Source organism: Populus alba, chromosome 9, assembly GCF_005239225.2.
Source record: "Populus alba chromosome 9, ASM523922v2, whole genome shotgun sequence".
Taxonomy (NCBI): domain Eukaryota; kingdom Viridiplantae; phylum Streptophyta; class Magnoliopsida; order Malpighiales; family Salicaceae; genus Populus; species Populus alba.
The window spans coordinates 11,459,098-11,480,984 of NC_133292.1; the positions used below are offsets into that span (position 1 = coordinate 11,459,098).

A 21,887-nucleotide genomic window follows, 5' to 3' on the forward strand; every position below is an offset into this window, starting at 1 on the left:
CAGCGGTGTAAATAGGCCAAGCATGAAGTATCTGACGAGCTATCTAGGCTAACAGCACTTTATGAATACTTGTCGGGTCAGAAAAATAGTGAAGAGATATAATATTTGCCAGGCAAATCATCACTCTTCTCCTAGAGAATGCAAGTCCATCAATAAGTGAACCTAAGATGGGTTCCTTATTGAAGTCCAGAAAGTCCGCTACAATCACAAAGTTCAAATTAATTGCTACGTTGAATTGGTCTAGCATCGTCCTAAATCACTGGGATCAAAATTATATCACATCTCAGGAATGGCCTTTCGGTCCATGGTTCCACAAAATCTACCATGCAAGGTAAGTTGATCGCTTTATTATGATCTTTATCTTGTAAACCCACAATTTTTACTTTACATGATGAAAAAAGAAAGGATAAATCCAGAAACATGTTGAGCTTGCAGGATCCTGGGGACAACATGTTAAGCTTGGCTTAACAAGATTGAAGAAATGGAAGAAACAGAGAAGAAGAGACTGAGATTTCAGAAGAATGAGTTCTTATTATTATTTTGCATGTGGTATACTTCAACTGTTCCTCTTTTTATACCAGCTTAAGATGACTTACATGCTTACTAATAGCTAAAACTAATTGATTCTAGCTGATTTCCACGTGCCATGCATTCTGTTACTACTAATAGAATATTCTATAACCATTATTTATTCCAGCTGTAACAATACTCCTTCCTTGAATGCTTTCTTGTCCACAAGAATGCTTGATTAAGATGCTTCAAAAATTGCGTGGCAATTTAGGAACTGCTTCTACAGATCAGATAGATCTTCCCAAGTTGCATCTTCTGGATAGAGATTGGTCCATTGAACCAGAATTGCAGTAGCTGCTCCATTACTCTTCTTCATCAATTTCCTATCCAATATGGCTAAAGGCATGATTTGCATTCGTCCTTCCTTATCTAATACTGGCAGCTTGGACAATACTATGGTTGCATCTCCAACCTTCTTCTTTAGTAAAGACACATGGAATACTGGATGGATCAAACTTCCTTCTAGAAGTTTTAACTCATATACCACCATCCCAATCCTTTTGCTGGTCTGAAAAGGACTATAGTACCTGGGATTGAGCTTAAGGTTTTTTCTTACGGCCACACTGTTTTGCCTATAAGGCTGCAATTTAAGAAAGACCCAATCCCTATCTTTGAATTCCCTCTCTGTTCTTTTCTTGTCAGCAATTTGCTTCATCCTGTTCCTTGTTGTTTCCAGTTGCCTCTTCAGTGTGTGATTCATGTTTGCCCTCCTCTGTAGTACCTCCTCCACCGCAGCTACTAGAGTAGGTTCTTGTGCCAACCATTCCATTTGAGGAGGAGCATAACCATATAATGCCTGGAAAGGGCTTATGCCCCATGTTGAATGATGGTTGGAATTATACCACCATTGCGCCAATGATAGCCATTGAAACCACTGTTTTGGCTGATGTATGGTCATGCATCGAAGATATGTTTCTAAACATTGGTTCACTCTTTCGGTCTGCCCATCCGTTTGTGGATGATAGGTGGTGCACATCAACATCCTAACCCCCAGCTTCTTGAAAAGCTCCTTCCAAGATACACTGGTGAAGATTTTGTCCCTGTCTGTGACAATAACTGCAGGCAATCCATGGAATTTGTAGAAATGATCTAGGACCACTTGTGCAATGTCTTGTGCTGTGAATGGATGTGTGAGTGCAATGAAGTGTCCATATTTTGTGAGCCTGTCCGCCACCACCAAGATAGCATTTTGTCCTTCTGAACTTGGTAAACCCTCTATAAAATCCATGGTAATGGCCTCCCATGTACCCCCAGGAACCGGCAGGGGCTGTAACAGTCCTGGATATGCCACCTTTTCCACCTTGGCCACTTACACACATTACATTCTTCCACTGCCTTTTTAACCATAACCTTCATCCCATACTAGTGGAAGTTTGTCTTCAGCTTCTATAGGTATTCTGAATGCCAGCATGGACCCCAACATAAGAATCATGTACTAATTTTACTAGTTGAGCTCTGAAATGCCCTCCTTGTCCAACCATAATCCTGCCCTTGTATCGTAGGATTCCTTCTTTGTAAGTAAAGTCAGGTTCCCCTATTGCACCTGTCAGTTTGTTAAGAATGATGGCTTGTAACTTGCAGTCCTTCTCATAGGATGCATAAACATCTTCATACCATGCAGGAAGTATATTAGTGATAGCTTCCAAGGTCCCACTACCTTTAGCAGACAGTTCACAACTGGTTTTCCTAGACAAAGTGCTAGCCACAATGTTCTCCCTTCCTTTCCTATACAATATCTTATACCTCAATCCCAACAATTTCATCAGGCCCTTCTTTTGAATTGTAGTGTGAATTTTCTAATCCAACAAATATTTCAAGCTCTCGTGATAAGTTTGGATGATGAATTGTTCCTGTTCTAGGTAGTGCCTCCACTTCTCCACAACCATAAGAATAGTCAGGTACTCCTTCTCATAGAGGGATAATCCAAGGTGCTTCAAACTTAAGGATTTGCTAAAATAGGCTACCGGTTTACCCTCCTGGCTTAGTACAGCTCCCAAGCCATAGTCACATGCATCGGTTTCCAGCACAAATGTCTTGAAGAAGTTGAGTAAGGTGAGGATTGGGGCCTCGCACAAGGCTTGTTTCAAAACCGTGAAAGCCTGTTGAGCTTGTATACTCCATCTATAATTGTTTTTCTTCAGCGAGTCAGTAAGAGGTTTACTGATGATTCCAAAATGCCGGATGAATTTCCTGTAATAACCAGCTAACCCAAGAAACCCTTTAAATTTCTTAAATGTTTGTGGAATAGGCTAATTGGCTACAGCTTCAATCTTCTTCTTGTCTATGGCCACTCCTTTGATGGAAATCACATGCCTTAAATATTCTACCTGTTGTTCCCCGAATGCATACTTGGACTTCTTGGCGAATAATTGGTTAGCCTTTAACTTTTCTAACACTTGCCTGAGATGAGCAAGGTGTAGCTCAAAGGTTGAGCTGTAAATAAGGATGTCATCGAAGAAGACCAACATAAATTTCTGCAAGAAAGGTTCCAGTACGTTATTCATCAATGCTTGGAAGGTGGCCAAGGCATTTGTGAGGCCAAAAGACATGACTCTAAACTCATAATGCCCATGATGCATCCTGAACGCTGTTTTTTCAATATCCTCCTCATGTATTCTAACATGGTGATATCCTGATCACAGGTCTAGCTTGGAGAAGAACCTAGAACCATGTAGCTCATCAAGGAGATTATCTATAAGAGGAATAGGGAATTTGTTCTTAATGGTCTTCTTATTAAGCTGTCGATAGTCGATGTAGAATCTCCATGTGTTGTCCTTCTTTTTGACAAGAAAACCTAGAGAGGCAAAAGGACTAACACTTTGTTGTATTACTCTATTGGCAAGCATTTCCTTGACTAGCTTCTCGATCTCCCTCTTCTAAATGAATGAACTTTTGTAGGGTCGGATGTTGACAGCCTGGGAACCAGCTTTTAGAAGAATTTTATGATCAAACTTCCTTGCTGGTGGTAGAGTTTGTAGCTCTTCAAAAAGTCCTACAAATTCCTTTAACAAGGATTCAATCTCCACAACAGCTTTGGTTGGTTTTTCATCCTCTTCCATGTCTAAAGCAAAAAATTGACCAATTGCTCCTACAATCACATCTTTGAAGCTACTCTGCTCCTTAATTGCTGATATCATGTGCAAGTCAGAACTCTGCACTATTCCTTTTAGCTCGATCATTCTGTCATTTTTTTTAATGATAACCTTAACTTGATGAAATCAAAGAGCACTGGAGAATACTACTTCAACCAATCCACACCCAGCATTATATAATGCCTGCCTAATTTCAGTACCCTTAGGTTGGCTTTGAATTCATAGCCCTACATAAACCAAGTAAAGCCAAGGCTCTGCATCTCACGTAACATGACGTTTCCATTAGCCACAGTTACTGCTAGTAACGTGGTTTTACTTTTGGCAACAATTAATTCTGTAATTGTACTCTCATTAATAAAACTGTGGGTACTCCCACTATCTATGAGAATTATAAGGTCCCTCCCTTGACAATTTCCCTTAATTCTAATAGTATTGTAGGTATCATTTTCTACCAATGCATTTAATGATAGTCCAAATTCATCAATCGATCTTCTTTCTTTGCATTCATCCTACATTGTGTCATCCAGTTCCTTGACTTCCTCATCCTCTTCTTCCTTTACCCCTTCAATCATATGTAAGCCTTTAGTACTGCATCTGTGCCTAGGTTTATACTTGTCCCCACACTTGAAGCATTGCCCTAGCGTTTTCCTCTGCTCAAATAAGCTATTTGAGTGAGGTCTTCCCCTTTCCATTCGATTGGGACTAAAGACAGTGGATGGAGCATTGCTTTCCACTCTTCCATTGTTGAATATAGTGTTATTGCGCTGCACTGGTCTGGACCTCCTAGTTAGTGCATTGTTGGACTCTTCTTGCCACCTAGCTTGTTCAAATGCCATTAACACATTTGCAGGTTTCAAGATCTTCAGCATTGGTTTGATATCCTCCTTCAGCCCACTAATGAAGCTAGAGACGTAATAGGATTCTGTTAGGGATGGATTAAGAACACTCGTTAATGATCTTAGCTCCTCAAATCGCTCTATGTAATCATCCACACTTTTATCTTGGATCAGTTTGTTGAATTCTTCCACACTGTCCTCTTTATTGCCAAATCGTCTGCAAAGAATCTATGTAAATTCTTCCCAGTCCATCCAAGATTCGTTCTCCCTTACTAATCCTTCAAACCAGACGTCTGTCTTGCCCTTCAAGTAATAGGAGACCACTTTTACCCACTGGTTTATAGGTATGATGTTCAGCTTGACATATTTTCTGCATTTTTGCAACCAGCCCCGAGGATTCTCTCTTTTGAATGTTGGCAACTCCACCCTTGGCAATGGTATGTTGTATCCCATCTTATGAAGTTCTTGCCCCATCATTTGTTCGCCTCTGAATAGATTCCTGTGTCCTGAAGCGATTCTCTCGACTGAAATAGGCATTCTTGTTTCTTTATCAGTGCCTAGGGTCGTCAAAATGCCTCTGAAACTAGTTCCAATGTCCTATCTCGCTAGTTGAGAAGCAATGAATTATTGGAACCATGTGGATATTTTCTCCATTTGCAGAACTAGCTGATCAATCTTGGCACCTCATTTTGGCCAATGTTCCTTACTTTCAGCCATAGATTCTTACCATTCTAGGTGATGACTTTGTAGTTGATTCTCCAACCTTTTGCAATTTTCGTTCACTGCCTTGAAGTTATTGCCCTCTATCATGCTTTGATACCAATTGTTAAGCTTGGCTTAACAAGATTGAAGAAATGGAAGAAACAAAAAAGAAGAGACTAAGATTTTAGAACAATGAGTTCTTATTATTATTTTGCGTGTGGTATACATCAATTGTTCCTCCTTTTATACCAACTTAACATGACTTACATGCTTACTAACATCTAACAACTAACTGATATCCACGTGCCATGCATTCTGTTACTACTAATAGAATATTCTGCGACCATTATTTATTCCAGCTGTAACACAATAATACTCAATCACTACCAATAAAGCTGCAACTTAATCAAACAAACTATTTAGTACACGCTTGACAACAATTTCTTGGCCTTCTGAAAGTGCAGCATGTTTCCTTGGCGAATTCCAATTTTACATGCTATCGGTATAGTTTTCAATCTCGAAGGATATGACAGTTTGGGATTGACTCGTGGGAGGACTTGCGTTGTTGCGGAAAGATTGTGATGATTCGCCTAGCATGTGCTCTGTCTCATCGCTATTTTGCTGGGCCCATGATTTCTGATTATGGGCTTTCAGCTTAGCAAGCTCCTCTGACACTTCCTTCATGGATGGGCGGTTTACTCCTATGCTATTCAGACATCTTTTAGAAAGCTCAGCAACAGCTTCAATCTCATCCATCTCAGCTTCACCAGCTGCTTGAAAATCTAAAATCCCAAAAAGATTATTATTTTCCAATGCTGAGTTGAAGTACTGAATAAAGTTCCGTTTATTTCCTGACTTGGCATTTGAGTTCGGCTTCTCCCCTGTGAGAAGCTCCACAAGAACTACCCCAAAGCTATAGACATCACTTTTTTCAGTTAAATTACCCGTCATAAGATACTCTGGATCCAGGTAGCCGAAAGTTCCTTGTATTTTGTTGGCTAAAATATTGGTCTGGCCTGGAGAAATAAGAACCGAAGCTCCAAAATCTGCTACCTTTGCCGTGTAATTATCGTCTAATAGAATGTTCACCGACTTGACATCCCCGTGAATAACTGGAGGGTCTGCTAGAGAGTGCAAATAATCAAGCGCAAGAGCAGCCTCCGATGCAATCCTCAGACGATTGCTCCAGGAAGCCAATACCTGTGACCTTTTGTCATGGATGTGCTTGAAAAGGGTTCCATTTGAGATGAACTCGTAAACTAGTAAGGGCACTTTGGTCTCTAAGCACAGGCCCAGGAGTTTTACCACGTTCCTGTGGTTGACCTGTGAAACAACGCAGATTTCATGTTGGAAATCCTCGTTCATCTGAGCTTTGTCCACCCCCTTGGACTTCTTGACAGCAACTACTGTATTGTCTGCTAAAACGCCTTTGTAAACTGAACCGAAACCACCTTCCCCGATTTTTTTATCATCATCATAATTGTCGGTTGCTTTTGTCAGCTCTGCCTCACTGAAAATCCTTACTCTTTGATGCTTTAAAACCGTTCCCCCATTTTCTCTGAAGTTCTTGTCCTTTCTTCTTTTACTCAAGATCATGAAGAGCAATAGACAAATAATCACCAGGGAAACTACGGCGCCTATGACTGCATACAGAAAATCAATGGAAAAGAAATGAATCTCTTGAGCAGAAACGTTTCCATGCCATATTTAGTGGCTATGCTAATCTCATGTGTTGAGAGGGACGAATAAAGGATATATGCAAAGCAGAATCCAATAACAGGAACTTATTGGTTCTCCGAGTACTAAAGATGGAGCTCTGGAAGCAGTCAAAGCAAGCAATAGCAACCACTGGTATAGAAGAAAAATGCAAAGGACATTTACCTGCTATAATGGTAGTGATAGCAAATCCTTGACAACCTACTTTGCCATCACCATGCATGCCAAGTGAACATTTACATTCGTAATCCCCAATGGTGTTGTGGCATTTACCATAACATGTGTATTTTTCAGGATACTTGCACTCATCAATATCTGCAAACATAACAAATTATGAATTGACCTTTATTCAATACAATTTAGTCTACACGAATATAAATTCTAGAAAAGTTCTACGCATTTAGAAGTTGTTTTGTTTCATCAATATCTGAGAAGAGGAATGAACAATCTTTTAATTTCAATTACGTAACTACTCAAGGCATCTGTCGCTTTACCTTGGCATCCTTGTTCAAGATATGGGTTTCCTTCGAACCCTTTTTTGCATGCGCAACGATATCCGTGGCCATTATCAGAGTAATTGCAATTTGTATTGATGCCACAAGCATATGAACTCTTATTGGTCTGAGCCTCTTCGCATGTCTTGTTTTGAGCTACCCATTCGATCACAACATTTGATGTATCATTAAGTTTTGGAGTACGAGAGAGTGGCCAATCCGACAGGTCAAGGGAGTCTTTGTCCTCAAGGAATGCAAAGCCACAGGGGTTAAATTCGAAAACATCCGTGTGGTTTCTAATGCTCTGAATGGTAATATCCAGAGAGTTGAGACCCTTTGGAATCGAGGTCTGGCAGCATCCAGAACCTGAGCAGGAATTATTCTTTAACATGGTAACATTTCTAGTGCATAAAGAGAGACAAGCAGCCCCGAATGTTGCCTCCTTGTTGGTCACCATGGCAATGGTATCACAACCAACTGCTTTGAACATATTTCGAGAGTCTGAAAATGTGAAGGGGCCTGATCCAAGTGCCATATACGAATTGAATAGCCGCGACTGTAGCCCTGACTTCTTATAGCAATCGAACGATATATAAACGCCTGCAGTGACTGTGCCATCCAGCAATGATATATTGCGAGCAGGCATGTTCTCTCCAAACCACAGTTCATGATGACCATCATCAGTGGAATTGCAATGTAGAAAGAAGTGTTGATTCATGGCACATCTTGGTTCCCCAATCCCAAACGGGTAAGGAACAATAACATCCCCACACCTTTCTTGGCAGCCATCTCTCACATCTGGATTTGCTGTTGCTCCTGTTACTGCAGCCACTAGCAGCAACATCATCAGCAAAAACACCCTCCTCTGAAGTATCATTTTCTATACACCACCACCCAACTTAATATGTGTATACAAAGAAGCTCCAAACCAACTCTCTCCCGCTAATTTTTAATTGTGCAACTTCATTTCCTGGTAGACAATATATAGCAAAGAGAGACTGACAGAAAACACTCATCATATGACCAATTCCGAGATGATCAGGTCAATGAATCTATTCTTTCAAGTTCGGAAAACATCCCATCCGAAGTCAAGAGTCAATGAGGCCCCAATAATTAATGAATCATGAAGGCTAAAATAAATGATGTGAAAGAAACCAGTAGGAGAAACAGACAGGGAAAAGAAAAGTCCCTCCTTAGAATACAGTATACCCCACAAAGACAGCCATATTGGAATATTTTCGAGTTTCTGCAAGCTAAGGTTCTCTTTCCTCAATAAAAATGGGTATGGAAAATTTACTTCTCTTTCCTCAATAACTTTATCATAGTAAACTTCAACAAGACCAGCCGGGCTCCATAGGGTATTTGCCACGGCCGAAACAGTGGAGAGCTTGGGACTTTACACATAAATTAACCCACAAGACAATAATCGCAGACTTTGGGGCCATTAGCAACATTCAATTTTATTGCTTTCAGTTTTATAATTCGGATTATGATTTAAAAAATTAATAATAATTGATTTTTTTATTTTATTTTTTTTATTCATATATATATTTTTTAATCCTACTGGAAAATATCCCTTCCCAAGTCAGTAGACAATGAGGCCTGAAGACTAAAACAAATGTTGTGAAGAAACTATAGGAGAAACAGGCAATGAGAAGAAAAGTCCCTCCTTAGAATACTGTTCTATCGGCATACCCCACCACATAGGCAGCCATTTTGGAATATTTTTACTTCCACGTCTAATATCTAATCAACGAAAAGAAAACTTCATTTTATCTACCTCATCTATAAAACATATCTGCTTTACGTCCACGTCAACAACTTAATCATTGTTTTTCATACTTTTTAGATCCAGCCTGCTTTAATATTTAGGTTCTCAGTTTTTAGTCGGGTTAATTGATTTTAATCGGGTCAGTCAAATTAATTTTTTTAAAAAATTAAAATAATATTAGTTTAGATAAAAAAAAAATCAAGATACCACAGATGTAAGCCATGACATTTTTAAACTGCACTCCTACAATTATCTCAAAATTTCAACATCAAATACCAAGAAGAATAATACTGATTAAACTTGAAAAACAATAAAAAAACACAAATGAAAAATGATTTTTAGTTAAAATCTTTTAAAATCAACTAAATAATCCATCATGCATAATACTACAATCAATTCATTAATCAAACCCAAAATAAAATCTAAAAAACCCTAATCTTCAACAAAACATAAAATCAAAGCTAAATAAAATAGTTATACATAGTCAAAGTGTAAATATTACATTTTAAATTTATTTTCTCAAACTCTCTTTCCCTTCATTCGTTTATCTTTCCCTCTTTTATGTTCTTCTTCTTTCCTCCTTTCTCTCTCAAATCAGATTCTTGAGTAACATGTTGAAAATCAAAGCTAAATAATATAGTTATACATAACCAAAGTTGTGAAATTCTTGTTAAGAGAAAACAAGCCATGAGATTGTATGTTTTTCCTGATACAAAATTAACTCAAGGAGAAATACGAAAAATAATAGAAAATTTGGGAGAGGATCGCAATCTATATACCTATTATATATATAGTATTAAAGCTGAAACCTCGAGGACTAATCCTTAGGAAATCCTTTTGATATTTAGATTTTGTTTTAAAAAAAGAGGATCACGATCTATATTTAGCTTTGTAATTTTTTTTTTTGTTAACAAAAAAGTTAAATCATGTGGGAAAGCAATGTATCTTTCTTCACAAATCATTTTTTTCAGTCTCTAAGTTTTTTATCACCAACATAACTTCTTCTTTTTTCCGTCATGAAATATTGGCTCAATCATACATTTAGTTTTTATTACTTATCTAGCGCTGGTTCACAATTATAACACTATTAAATACATTTGTTTTATAAACCCACTGTAGCGAGCATGTCATCTCGTTAGAACTAAAGTAGATGGTCTTCTGTGATATCGCCACAGTAGCTTCAGGTAATTTAGTCTCCAGCCGTCTGGGCAACTAGCACATATTAATTCTTGGATTTTACATGTAAATCTGCATTTATCCTTTGATTCAGCTACTACTCCATGCTGAATTTCTTAAAATGCAGAAAAATATCAAAATAACTTCTTTATAAACAAACATTTGGATTTGAGATTCTTGTGATTAGATAAATTCACCTTTTATGCTTCAAAGATACATCTATTAACAATTTTGATAAGTTTTTCCCCATAATTGTAGATTATTTATTAATTGATCGGTCCCTACACACGCACACACACATTACTCCTAGCATGAGAACTGAGAAATTAGATGGGGGCATGGTTTTAAAGCATCAGCGAGAAAGGATTTACAGTGAGTCAGAGGTGGCAAAAGCAACAAACAATTATGATAATCACCAGAAACTTGGCCAAGGTGGTTTTAGCTGCGTATACAGAGTTTTACCATATTATACTGTTAGAGAATAATATAAATCATATTCTGGGACCTCACCTAACAACTTAAGCTTTTAGGTTAATATGGTTCTTTGACATGGTATCAGAGCCTTGATGACCAAGTAGTCACGAGTTCGAATTTCACCACTCCTATTTATTTGATAATAATTAAGCACAAGGTAATGTGGTCCTGTGCAAATTTCAAGTCCAAAGAGCTTTCACTTGAGGGGGTGTGTTAGAGAATAATATAAATCATATTCTAGGACTTCACCTAATAGCTTAAGCTTTTACGTTGAGATGATTCTTTGACATATACCCAACTTGCAGTCAAGAAGTTTAAGGGAGTAGACAAGGCTCAAATGAACGAGGAATTTCAGCATCTTCAAAGAGGTTTTGTCCTAGCTTTTCAAGAAAATTTTTTTTTTCCTAGATTTCGTTGCTGAGCTTGCAAAAAAGATGTATAAATAGCAGCCTTCCATGAGGCCAAGCATTTGCTTGGCTAACAGCACCCCATGAAGACTTGCGGGATCAGAAAAACCGTGAAGAGATAGAGAATTTGCTAGGCAAATCAGCACTCACTTTCCATGATAATGCAAGTCCTTCAGAAAAACCTGCCATGCAAGGTAAATTGATCGCTTTATTATGATCTTTATCTTGTAAACCCACAATTTTACTTTACATGATGAAAAAAGAAAGGATAAATCCAGAAACATGTCGAGCTTGCAGGATCCTGGAGGCAATAATACTCAATCACTAACAATAAAGCTGCAACTTAATCAAACAACCTATTAAGTACACGCTTGACAACAATTTCTTGGCCCTCCGAAAGTGCAGCATGTTTCCTTGGCAAATTCCAATTTTAAATGCTATCGGTGTAGTTTTCAATCTGGAAGGATATGAAAGTTTGGGATTGACTCGTGGAAGGACTTGCGTTGTTGCGGAAAGATTGTGATGATTCGCCTAGCAAGTGCTCTGTCTCATCGCTATTTTGCGGGGCCCATGATTTCTGATTAAGGGCTTTCAGCTTAGCAAGCTCCTCTGACACTTCTTTCATGGATGGGCGGTTTACTCCTATGCTATTCAGACATCTTTTAGCAAGCTCAGCAACAGCTTCAATCTCATCCATCTCAGCTTCACCAGCTGCTTGAAAATCCAAAATCCCAAAAAGATCATTATTTTCCAATGCTGAGTTGAAGTACTGAATAAAGTTCCGTTTCTTTCCTGACTTGGCATTTGAGTTCGGCTTCTCCCCTGTGAGAAGCTCCACAAGAACTACCCTAAAGCTATATACATCACTTTTTTCTGTTAAATCACCCGTCATAAGATACTCTGGATCCAGGTAGCCGAAAGTTCCTTGTATTTTTGTGGCTAAAATATTGGTCTGGCCTGGAGAAATAAGCACCGAAGCTACAAAATCTGCTACCTTTGCCGTGTAATTATCGTCTAATAGAATGTTCACCGACTTGACATCCCCGTGAATAACTGGAGGGTCTGCTAGAGAGTGCAAATAATCAAGCGCAAGAGCAGCCTCCGATGCAATCCTCAGACGATTGCTCCAGGAAGCCAATACCTGTGACCTTTTGTCATGGATGTGCTTGAAAAGGGTTCCATTTGAGATGAACTCGTAAACTAGTAATGGCACTTTGGTCTCCAAGCACAGGCCCAGGAGTTTTACCACGTTCTTGTGGTTGACCTGTGAAACAACGCAGATTTCATGTTGGAAATCCTCGTTCATCTGAGCTTTGTCCACCCCCTTGGACTTCTTGACAGCTACTACTGTATTGTCTGCTAAAACGCCTTTGTAAACTGAACCGAAACCACCTTCCCCGATTTTTTTATCATCATCATAATTGTTGGTTGCTTTTGTCAGCTCGGCCTCACTGAAAATCCTTACTCTTTGATGCTTTAAAACCGTTCCCCCATTTTCTCTGAAGTTCTTGTCCTTTCTTCTTTTACTCAAGATCATGAAGAGCAATAGACAAATAATCACCAGGGAAACTATGGCGCCTATGACTGCATACAGAAAATCAATGGAAAACAAATGAATCTCTTGAACAGAAACGTTTCCATGCCATATTTAGTGGCTATGCTAATCTCATGTGTTGGAGGGGGGAATAAAGGATGTATGCAAAGCAGAATCCAATAGCAGGAGCTTATTGTTTCCCCGAGTACTAAAAGATGCAGCTCTGGAAGCAGTCAAAGCAAGCAATAGCAACCACTGGTATAGAAGAAAAATGCAAAGGACATTTACCTGCTATAATGGTAGTCATGGCAAATCCTTGACAATCTTCTTTGCCATCACCATGCATGCCCAGTGAACATTTACATTCGTAATCCCCAATGGTGTTATGGCATTTACCATAACATATGTATTTCTTGGGATCCTTGCACTCATCAATATCTGTAAACATAAGAAATTATGAATTGACCTTAATTCAATACAATTTAGTCTACACGAATAAAAATTCTAGAAAAGTTCTACGCATTTACAAGTTGTTTTGTTTTGATCTCAATTTCTCTAATTTCTTTGAAATGCGCTTGCACTATCTTAATATTATTTTTACAGGACCATCCGGCCAGCATAACAGAGGAGAGCTTGGGACTTTTACCCATAAATTAGCCTAAAAGACAATAATCCCAGCCTTTGGCGCCATTAGCAACAATCTGAGGAGGTACTATAAAAAACCAGTTTCCATTTTGCTTCAGTGGATGACCCAGAAACTCATGCATTCAAAGATGTCCCTTCTAGGCACACAAAGATCACTCCATTTCTTCTTGTGATTTGCTAAATTTTCCCAAGGTGAGAAGAGAAATAATAAGATTAAGAGAATGTGAGCAAGATATATATAGAAGAAAAAACAGTGACACCGATGGCTTAAAGCATTTTCGCAAAACAAATACCGAAACAAATGGTCTCAAGTTTATCCAAGAACATTAGGAAAAAAGAAAAAGAAAAAACTTGCAGAATCGAGACACGTTTCTTATTAATGGATCACCAAGTCTTGAAAGGGACCAAAGGTTCGACATCTGATGATGATAGAACTTGATCAACTTGAAAACTGCTGCAAGTTATTGATGTAGAAGCATCATCCCTCGCACTGATTACTTCAAGGTAATTCAACTTATTGTTTTGGACTTTTCGGTGGATGGATTGATTGATTAATAAATTACATTTAGGATAGTTAAAAAACAAGGAACACCTGCCACTGCCACTGCCACTGCCACGGATTCAAGTGGATGCACATTAATTACCTACCAAATAATGGGTAGTTTTCCTTCATGTTCACTCATGAATATAATGGCCCCATTATCTACCAAATAGGAGGTAGTTTTTCCCATGATCTCCCGTGATCTTAGTGGGTTGAGAGCAACCCTTACTTAGCCCCCACGCTTTCAGCCCTCTATTCCATGATCTTGGATATTAATAACTGTCACTAACCCACATTTTGCATGTCCACCTGACAGCCCCAACTGTCAGTTCTTGTTGCGTCATCTGTTTGAGTGTCTCGCATGCCTTGGACAATCCTTCGTCCAAGTTTAAGATCGTGCCAAGTCGATCCAATGACTTGCACAAACTGTTGTGCGCTGTCAAATTCGCATCTGTGTGCAGGATGCCACTGTCTACACTGTCAAATTCCGCGACAGCCCTAGTTCTCGTTGGCCCATCCTCCTGACGAGCTTTCCTGATTGGCCTGGATAGTCCATTGTTCAGCCCAGAAACTCAAGCATTCAACAAAATCTTACTGTCACTCAAATTATTCAAACCAGTAGTAGCTTAAGTGGACAAATTATCTGCAGATGTACAAGCAAGTATTCAATTATGGATGAGGAGGATGCATTTAAATATTACCAGCTTCCCGTTAGATATAAATAACTACTTCCACTCCAGGAACCTAAAGATCAACTCCCTGCAATGCGTGGCAGCAATAGTTGAAGGGCACGGTGGTAGTGCAAAATCTACATTTAGACTCCATACCAATAGCCAAAACAAGATCGCATCGTTGTATGGCAAATATCAATGTCAGGGCTACCACAGTCTTCTGACCCCCTGATAACTGCTTCATTGATTGTGTTTCCCCTTTCCCTGTAAATGAAACCTACATACCAAAACCAACTTGAGAAGCAGATTTAAATTTGAGCATGCCCATATTCTTGACGATAGAAGATGCTGTAGGCAAAATACTTCTGCTCACCCTATTTACTAGAAGGGCGCAAAATTACAAATGAAAACAAGATTTGCATTTATTTCCCGGAGTGTTGTTTTTAACAAGACTAGCTGAATCCTAATCTCACCACTTTTTCAATGTCAATAAACAGAAGTGCACTAAAAGGCTATTTACTATCCAATCCATCCCTTTTAAAAAAAAAAAACAAAATAATAATTCTGTATCCTCATTTCTAAAAAAAAAAAAAAAAAAAAAAAACACATACCTTCATTGTCACACCTATGTATTTCTCAACCCTTCCCTCCAAATCTGCCTCACGAGGTCCGTCATCATCATAATTATCATCCCCACGATCACCATCATGTCAAGATGTAAGCCATGACATTTTGAAACTGCACTCCTACAATTATCTTAAAATTTCAACATCAAAGATCAAGAAGAATATTGATTAAACTTGGAAAACAATAAAAAAACACAAATGAAGAATTATTTTTAGTTAAAATCTTTCAAAATCAACTAAATAATCCATCACAAGTAGTATTACAATCAATTCATCAATCAAACTCAAAATAAAATCTACAAAACTCTAATCTTCAACAAAACAAAAAATCAAAGCTAAATAACATAGTTATACATAACCAAAGTATAAAACTTACATTTAAAAAAAATAAATTCTGACTCTCTTCTTCTTCGTTTATCTTTCCCTCTTTTTTGTTCTTCTTCTTTCCCCTTTTCTCTCTCAAATTAGATTCTTGAGTGACATGTTGAAAATCAAAGCTAAATAATATAGTTATACATAAACAAAGTTGTGAAATTCTTGTTCAGAAGAAAACAAGCCATGAGATTGTATTTTCCTGATACAAAATTAACTCAAGGAGAAATATGAAAAATAATAGAAAATTTGGGAGAGGATCGCAATCTATATATCTATTATATATATAGTTTTAAAGCTGAAACCTCAAGGACTAATCCTTAGGAAATCCTTTTGATATTTTAGATTTTTTTTTTAAAAAAAAGGAGGATCAACGATCTATATTTAGAAAATAAAATTCAACCATGTCTGTGTGGCCTAATTTGTATTTACACGTCTTTTTCCAAAAGCTTCTCTCCCGATCAAATCTCTTCATTATACGTGCCGACCGTCGACAAAATTCTTTTCCTAAATGATCTATATTAATTTATGTGTATTATGATTTTCTCATGATTCGTATACCTTTTCAATCTCTGGAACACGACAGATATCTCTATCGGAGGATAGCCCAGCAACTGTTATCCAACTTTTGAAATCAAGGTTCTAGTTTTTTATTCAGTTATTTAGATGGGAATGGACTCTTATCATCTTATCAAACTAAAAGACTTTTTGATCGCGGAGTTTTTATCATAATTATCTAAAAATATACTCAACTACATAAAAATATGATTTAACACAATCTGATAGAATTAGAGTCAAAATCAATTATCAAAACTATCCGAATCCTGCTAGAAAAAGGTGTCACGATCACTCACCACTACTATTATAAAACCAAACACTTACTCCCCACGTCTTTGTTTCAATCAATAAATTGTGGGTTCACCTCTGTTACTCTTACTAGGTTTTGGACGTAACCAGGTAAGTACTAGTTGATGTTGTTATAGGAGGAACAAGGATATTATTCATGTTTATGTGAAATAGTTCCAACATTATCATCACAATATCACATTAAGCATGCTTTGATTTTACTTTATTTTTTACTCTGTCCACATGTGTCGAGTGTGGATTGACTGAAAAATATTTGTTTGTGCTTTTCATGTTAATGTTATTGTAAGGTATGTCCAGTTTGTTTCTGTGCTTCAAGCAATGGTTAATTAGTATATTTTTTTTAAATCCCACACTCCTATCATAGACACATTGAATCTCTGGTAATGAGCTTGTATACTTTTCTGTGTATATATATTAATAAGTTTTTTATGTTATTTAATTATAGTTCGCTTTATTTTTAATCAATTACATATGTATATGTATCTTTTGACAGTTTTGAAGTCTCTAAGAGTTTCTTCAAAGACAACAAGATGTCAAGGATTTCAATCCCTCTAGTGGGATTTCTGCTGCTATGCTGTCTTGCAAATATGATTCAAGCTGAAGGAGATTACATAAAATACAAAGACCCGAAACAGCCGACTAACGTACGAATAAGGGACCTGATGAGTCGAATGACATTAGCAGAAAAGATTGGTCAGATGACACAGATAGAGCGATCTGTTGCAAGTGCTGATGTCTTGAGAGATTACTCAATTGGCAGCATCCTAAGTGGTGGAGGAAGTGCCCCTCACTTTAACGCCAAAGCTCAAGATTGGATTCATATGATTAATGGATTCCAAAATGCTTCACTCTCTAGTCGTCTTGGAATTCCTATGATTTATGGGATTGATGCTGTTCATGGGCACAACAATATTTATAAGGCCACTATATTCCCCCATAACGTGGGTCTTGGAGCCACAAGGTAAGATATCATTTACCTTCCGAAATGATGTTTTTCATTACACACATACACATGTTAGTTACCACCTTTTCTTGTTCCAAAGAATTTAGAGAGTTTTCATGAACATGGTTTATTGAACGAAAACTGTCTAGACCGGGACCGTGACCAGGTTTATGCAATCATTTCTCAAAAAAAAAAAAAAAAAAGATATGCCTTTTTTTTGTTCATATATATATTTGTGATCTTAACAATCATTTATTTCAGGGATCCTGACCTTGTGAAGAGGATTGGAGCAGCGACTGCTCTTGAAGTTAGGGCTACTGGCATTCCTTACGTTTTTGCTCCGTGCATTGCGGTACGCAATGATCTAAAAGAAAAATTTGAATCTGATCATATCTCTGAATAATCATTATAAAATATTAATCATTGTATAACAAACAGGTTTGTAGAGATCCCAGATGGGGTAGGTGCTATGAGAGCTATAGTGAGGATCCTAAAGTTGTTGAAATGATGACAGAGATTATACCTGGATTGCAAGGTGATGTTCCTCCAGATTCCAGAAAGGGTGTTCCCTATGTTGGTGGAAAGTAAGTGTGACTTAATTTAAACATTTAATTATATATATATATATTAACTGCTCAGATAATTACTTGAGAAAATGCTAACCTTGTTACAGGGACAAAGTTGCAGCCTGTGCGAAGCACTTTGTTGGCGATGGGGGCACCACCAAGGGCATTGACGAGAACAATACTGTTATTGGCTACCATGGATTGATGAGCATTCATATGCCAGGTTATTTTCACTCCATTATCAAGGGTGTCTCAACTGTTATGGTTTCATACTCAAGCTGGAATGGACAGAAGATGCATGCCAATCGTTACCTTGTCAAGACTGTTCTCAAGGATATCCTCAAGTTCAGGGTACTGCTTAGTTAAACTTCTGATGTTTTTCGTTCAATTATGTATCCAAAACTAAGTCATAGAATATTATGAAAAGCAAACAATTCTAACCTTTTACCTTAATTTTTTGAACGTCACAGGGTTTTGTCATCTCTGATTGGGAGGGTATTGACAGGATTACTTACCCACCTCACTCAAACTACACAGAATCAGTTCTGAAAGGAATTTCAGCCGGAATTGACATGGTTAGTTGATTCCTGCCTCTCTATTCTCGAAGACTAGCAGAAACTTGCCTACTCTTGTCAAACAAAATGTTTTTTGTTCTTGTTGATTAGAGCTGCTGCTTTTCTTGACATTGAATCTTTAACATATGTGTTTCAGATCATGGTTCCATACAACCATACCGAGTTCATCAATATTGTGACTGACTTAGTAAATAACAATTACATTTCCACGGACCGTATTGATGATGCTGTCAGGAGGATTTTGCGAGTGAAATTCACTTTAGATCTATTTGAGACTCCCTTAGCTGATGAGACCTTGGTTGACCAGCTCGGAAACCAGGTAGCTTTTTATGTCTGAATCTAAGCATTCCTTTCCCATTTCAGGAGATTACTTATTTGTCTGAAAACTTGCCACTTGCTATGAAAACAGGCTCACAGAGATTTGGCAAGAGAAGCTGTGAGGAAGTCACTCGTGCTGTTGAAGAATGGAGAGAACGCGGATGCTCCAGTTCTACCCCTCCCTAAAAAAGCATCTAGGATCCTTGTAGCCGGGAAGCCATGCCAACAATTTGGGCTATCAATGTGGAGGATGGACTGCAACTTGGCAAGGAGTTGATGGCAACAATTACACTGCTGGTATAATTAAAATGCTTCTCCTTTTTGCTTCCATTTCAAGCACGCTTCTCTTGAATTCAAATATAATAGTAGCAGTATTGATGGAACTTGTCCTATCGCACAATGAGCAGGAACCACCATCTTAAGTGGTATCTCAGCTGCTGCTGATCCAAGCACAGAAATCGTCTACAGCAAGAACCCTGATGCTGATTTCGTCAAGTCCAACAACTTCTCTTACGCCATTGTTGTGGTCGGAGAGACTCCTTATGCTGAGACAGCCGGAGACAGTTTGAACCTGACCATAGCTGAACCAGGTCCAAGTACGATCGTCAATGTCTGCGGCAATGTTAAGTGCGTTGTGGTCACAGTATCTGGCCGTCCAGTAGTGATTGAGCCCTATGAGTCACAAATCGATGCTCTTGTTGCTGCTTGGTTGCCAGGCACTGAAGGCCAAGGAGTAGCAGATGTGCTTTTCGGGGATTATGGATTTACTGGAAAGCTGCCCCGGACTTGGTTCAAGACTGTTGATCAGCTCCCTATGAATGTTGTGACTCTCATTACGATCCCCTCTTCCCCTATGATTTTGGACTCACTACTAAGCCTGTCAATGCTAGCTAGAAAATCTGCTTTTGAAGAACAATTGGTTTCAGCGTGTCATTTAATGTTACAAGACATTTAGCTGAGTCATGATTTTTGCTTCGTTTTTTCTTTTTTTTTGAACAGATTTTTGTTTGAAGTTTCAGCTAGTACGGAGATTGTTTGATTTGATACGTCTATGCATTGCATGCACGCCATAACATAGGAGTTGTGATAGATTGCATGATTAGGTACTAAATTATTTGCGGAAATAGTACAGTTGAAGAAAAATAAATTTTATTTGGAAAATAGTATAGTTGAAGAAGAATCTTGGAAAATCATATTTTAAAAGATTGTGTCACTCCGAATAGTATAGAAATAAAAAAGAAAAGAAAAGGTTTTGAAAGGTTGTCTCATTTTAAAGTAACGCAGCTTTTCTAAAAAAATATTTGTTTTTAGTGTTTAGAAATACAGTCAACTTTGATCAAGGCATTATTATCAGGACTAAAGTAGATGGTCTTCTTTGGTATCGCCACAGTAGATTCTGGTAGTCTTCAGCCCTCTGGACAGCTAGCACACATTAATTCTTGGATTCTACATGTAAATCTGCAGTTATCCTTTGATTCAGCTACTACCCCATGCTGAATTTCTTAAAATGCAGAATAACTTCTTTATAAACAAACATTTGGATTTGAGATTCTTGTGATTAGATAACTTCACCTCTTTTGCTTCAAAGATACATCTATGAACAGTATTATAAGTTTTTCTCCATGATTGTAGATTATATATTAATTGATCCGTCCCTATACACACACATTACTCCTAGTATGAGAACTGAGAAATTAGATGGGGGCATGGTTTTAAAGCATCAGCGAGAAAGAATTTACAGTGAGTCAGAGGTGGCAAAAGCAACGAACAATTATGATGATCATCAGAAACTTGGCCAAGGTGGTTTTGGCTGTGTATACAAAGGAGTTTTACCAGAGTACACCCAGCTTGCAGTCAAGAAGTTTAAGGGAGTAGGCTCAAATTAATGAACGAGGAATTTCAGCATGAAATTGGCTACGAGTCAATCACAAGAATGTGGTCAAAAGCTTTTCAGACTATTTTTGCAGACCAAAGAGCCTTTACTAGTTTAAAAATTCATCTCAAATGAACATACTTCCGGAGCTGATTTTGGAGCTTCAGAGCTGATTTCACCAGGTGAAGCTGATATAGCCACAAAAATACAGGGGAATTTTGGCTACCTGGATAGTGAGTGTCTTATGACAGGTAATTTAACAGTAAAGAGTGATGTCTTCAGCTTTGGAATGGTTCTTATGGAGCTTCTGACACGACAGAAGCCAAACTCTAATGCCTAAGCGTAACATCATTTTCATCTCATCGTTGGAAAACAATCATCTCCTTAAAATTTTAGATTTTGAGGTAGCTAAAGAAGAACCGGAGGAGATAGAAATGGTTGCTGAGCTTGCAAAAAGATGTAGCAATAGCGATGTAAAAAGGCCAAGCTTGAAGTAAGTATCTAGGCTAATAGCACCTCATGAATACCTGTGGGGTCAGAAAAATAGTGAAGAGATATAATCTTTGCCAGGCAAATCATCACTTTTCTCCATGAGAATGCAAGTCCTTCAATAAGTGAACCTAAGACAGACAATCACAAAGTCCAAATTAAATGCTACGTTGAAGTGGTCTAGTATCGTCCTAAATCACCGGGATCAAAATTATATCACATCTCAGGAATGACCTTTCGGTCCATAGTAAACTTCAACAGGAACATCCGGCCACCATAGGGTGCTTGCCATAGCAGAAACAGAGTAGAGCTTGGGACTTTTACCCATAAATTAGCCTACAAGACAATAATCCCAGCCTTTGGCGCCATTAGCAACAATCTGAGGAGGCACTGTAACAAAAAAACAGTTTCCATTTTCCTTCAGTGGATGACCCAGAAACTCAAGCATTCAAAGAGGTCCCTTCTAGGCACACCAAAGATCACTCCATTTTCTTCTTGTGATTTGCTATATTTTCCCAGGATATGAGAAGAGAAATAATAAGATTAAGGAGAAAGTGAGCAAGATTTATATAGAAGAAAAAACAGTGACAGCGATAGCTTAAAGCATTTCGCAAAACAAAATACCGAAA

The 21,887-nt window shown here is 38.0% G+C and overlaps 2 protein-coding genes and 1 pseudogene across 2 annotated transcripts; 1 reads left to right on the top strand and 2 right to left on the bottom strand.

The window, feature by feature from the left end:
- Positions 1 to 5,382: 5,382 nt before the first annotated feature.
- On the bottom strand, positions 5,383 to 8,500 carry LOC118028229 (wall-associated receptor kinase 2). The gene is made up of 3 exons (XM_035031762.2): positions 7,411 to 8,500; positions 7,082 to 7,231; positions 5,383 to 6,843 (listed from the first exon to the last, which is right to left on the bottom strand). Exons 1-3 carry the CDS (start codon positions 8,285 to 8,287, stop codon positions 5,690 to 5,692), a joined length of 2,181 nt encoding a protein of 726 aa, XP_034887653.1. The 5' UTR covers positions 8,288 to 8,500; the 3' UTR covers positions 5,383 to 5,689.
- A 2,937-nt stretch (positions 8,501 to 11,437) lies between these two features.
- Positions 11,438 to 15,246, bottom strand: LOC118028232 (putative wall-associated receptor kinase-like 16). The gene is made up of 6 exons (XM_073411259.1): positions 15,241 to 15,246; positions 14,786 to 14,906; positions 14,249 to 14,529; positions 14,010 to 14,061; positions 13,061 to 13,210; positions 11,438 to 12,888 (listed from the first exon to the last, which is right to left on the bottom strand). The coding sequence occupies exons 1-6, from the start codon at positions 15,244 to 15,246 to the stop codon at positions 11,669 to 11,671; spliced, it is 1,830 nt and encodes a 609-aa protein (XP_073267360.1). The 3' UTR covers positions 11,438 to 11,668.
- A 1,778-nt stretch (positions 15,247 to 17,024) lies between these two features.
- On the top strand, positions 17,025 to 19,790 carry LOC118028236 (uncharacterized; annotated as a pseudogene).
- The last annotated feature ends 2,097 nt before the right edge of the window (positions 19,791 to 21,887 follow it).

What these genes read in the sequence shown, in the direction of transcription:
- LOC118028232 (XM_073411259.1), bottom strand. An exon ending in GGTGGACATGCAAAATGTGG is followed by an intron (nt 14,062 to 14,248) that starts GTTAGTGACAGT and finishes ATTATTTGGTAG; the next exon opens with GTAATTAATGTGCATCCACT. An exon ending in CATGACTACCATTATAGCAG is followed by an intron (nt 12,889 to 13,060) that starts GTAAATGTCCTT and finishes AGCATAGCCACT; the next exon opens with AAATATGGCATGGAAACGTT.
- LOC118028229 (XM_035031762.2), bottom strand. Translation starts at nt 8,287, where the DNA reads ATGATACTTCAGAGGAGGGTGTTTTTGCTGATGATGTTGCTGCTAGTG. An exon ending in TCTTGAACAAGGATGCCAAG is followed by an intron (nt 7,232 to 7,410) that starts GTAAAGCGACAG and finishes TTATGTTTGCAG; the next exon opens with ATATTGATGAGTGCAAGTAT. An exon ending in TATCACTACCATTATAGCAG is followed by an intron (nt 6,844 to 7,081) that starts GTAAATGTCCTT and finishes TTCTGTATGCAG; the next exon opens with TCATAGGCGCCGTAGTTTCC.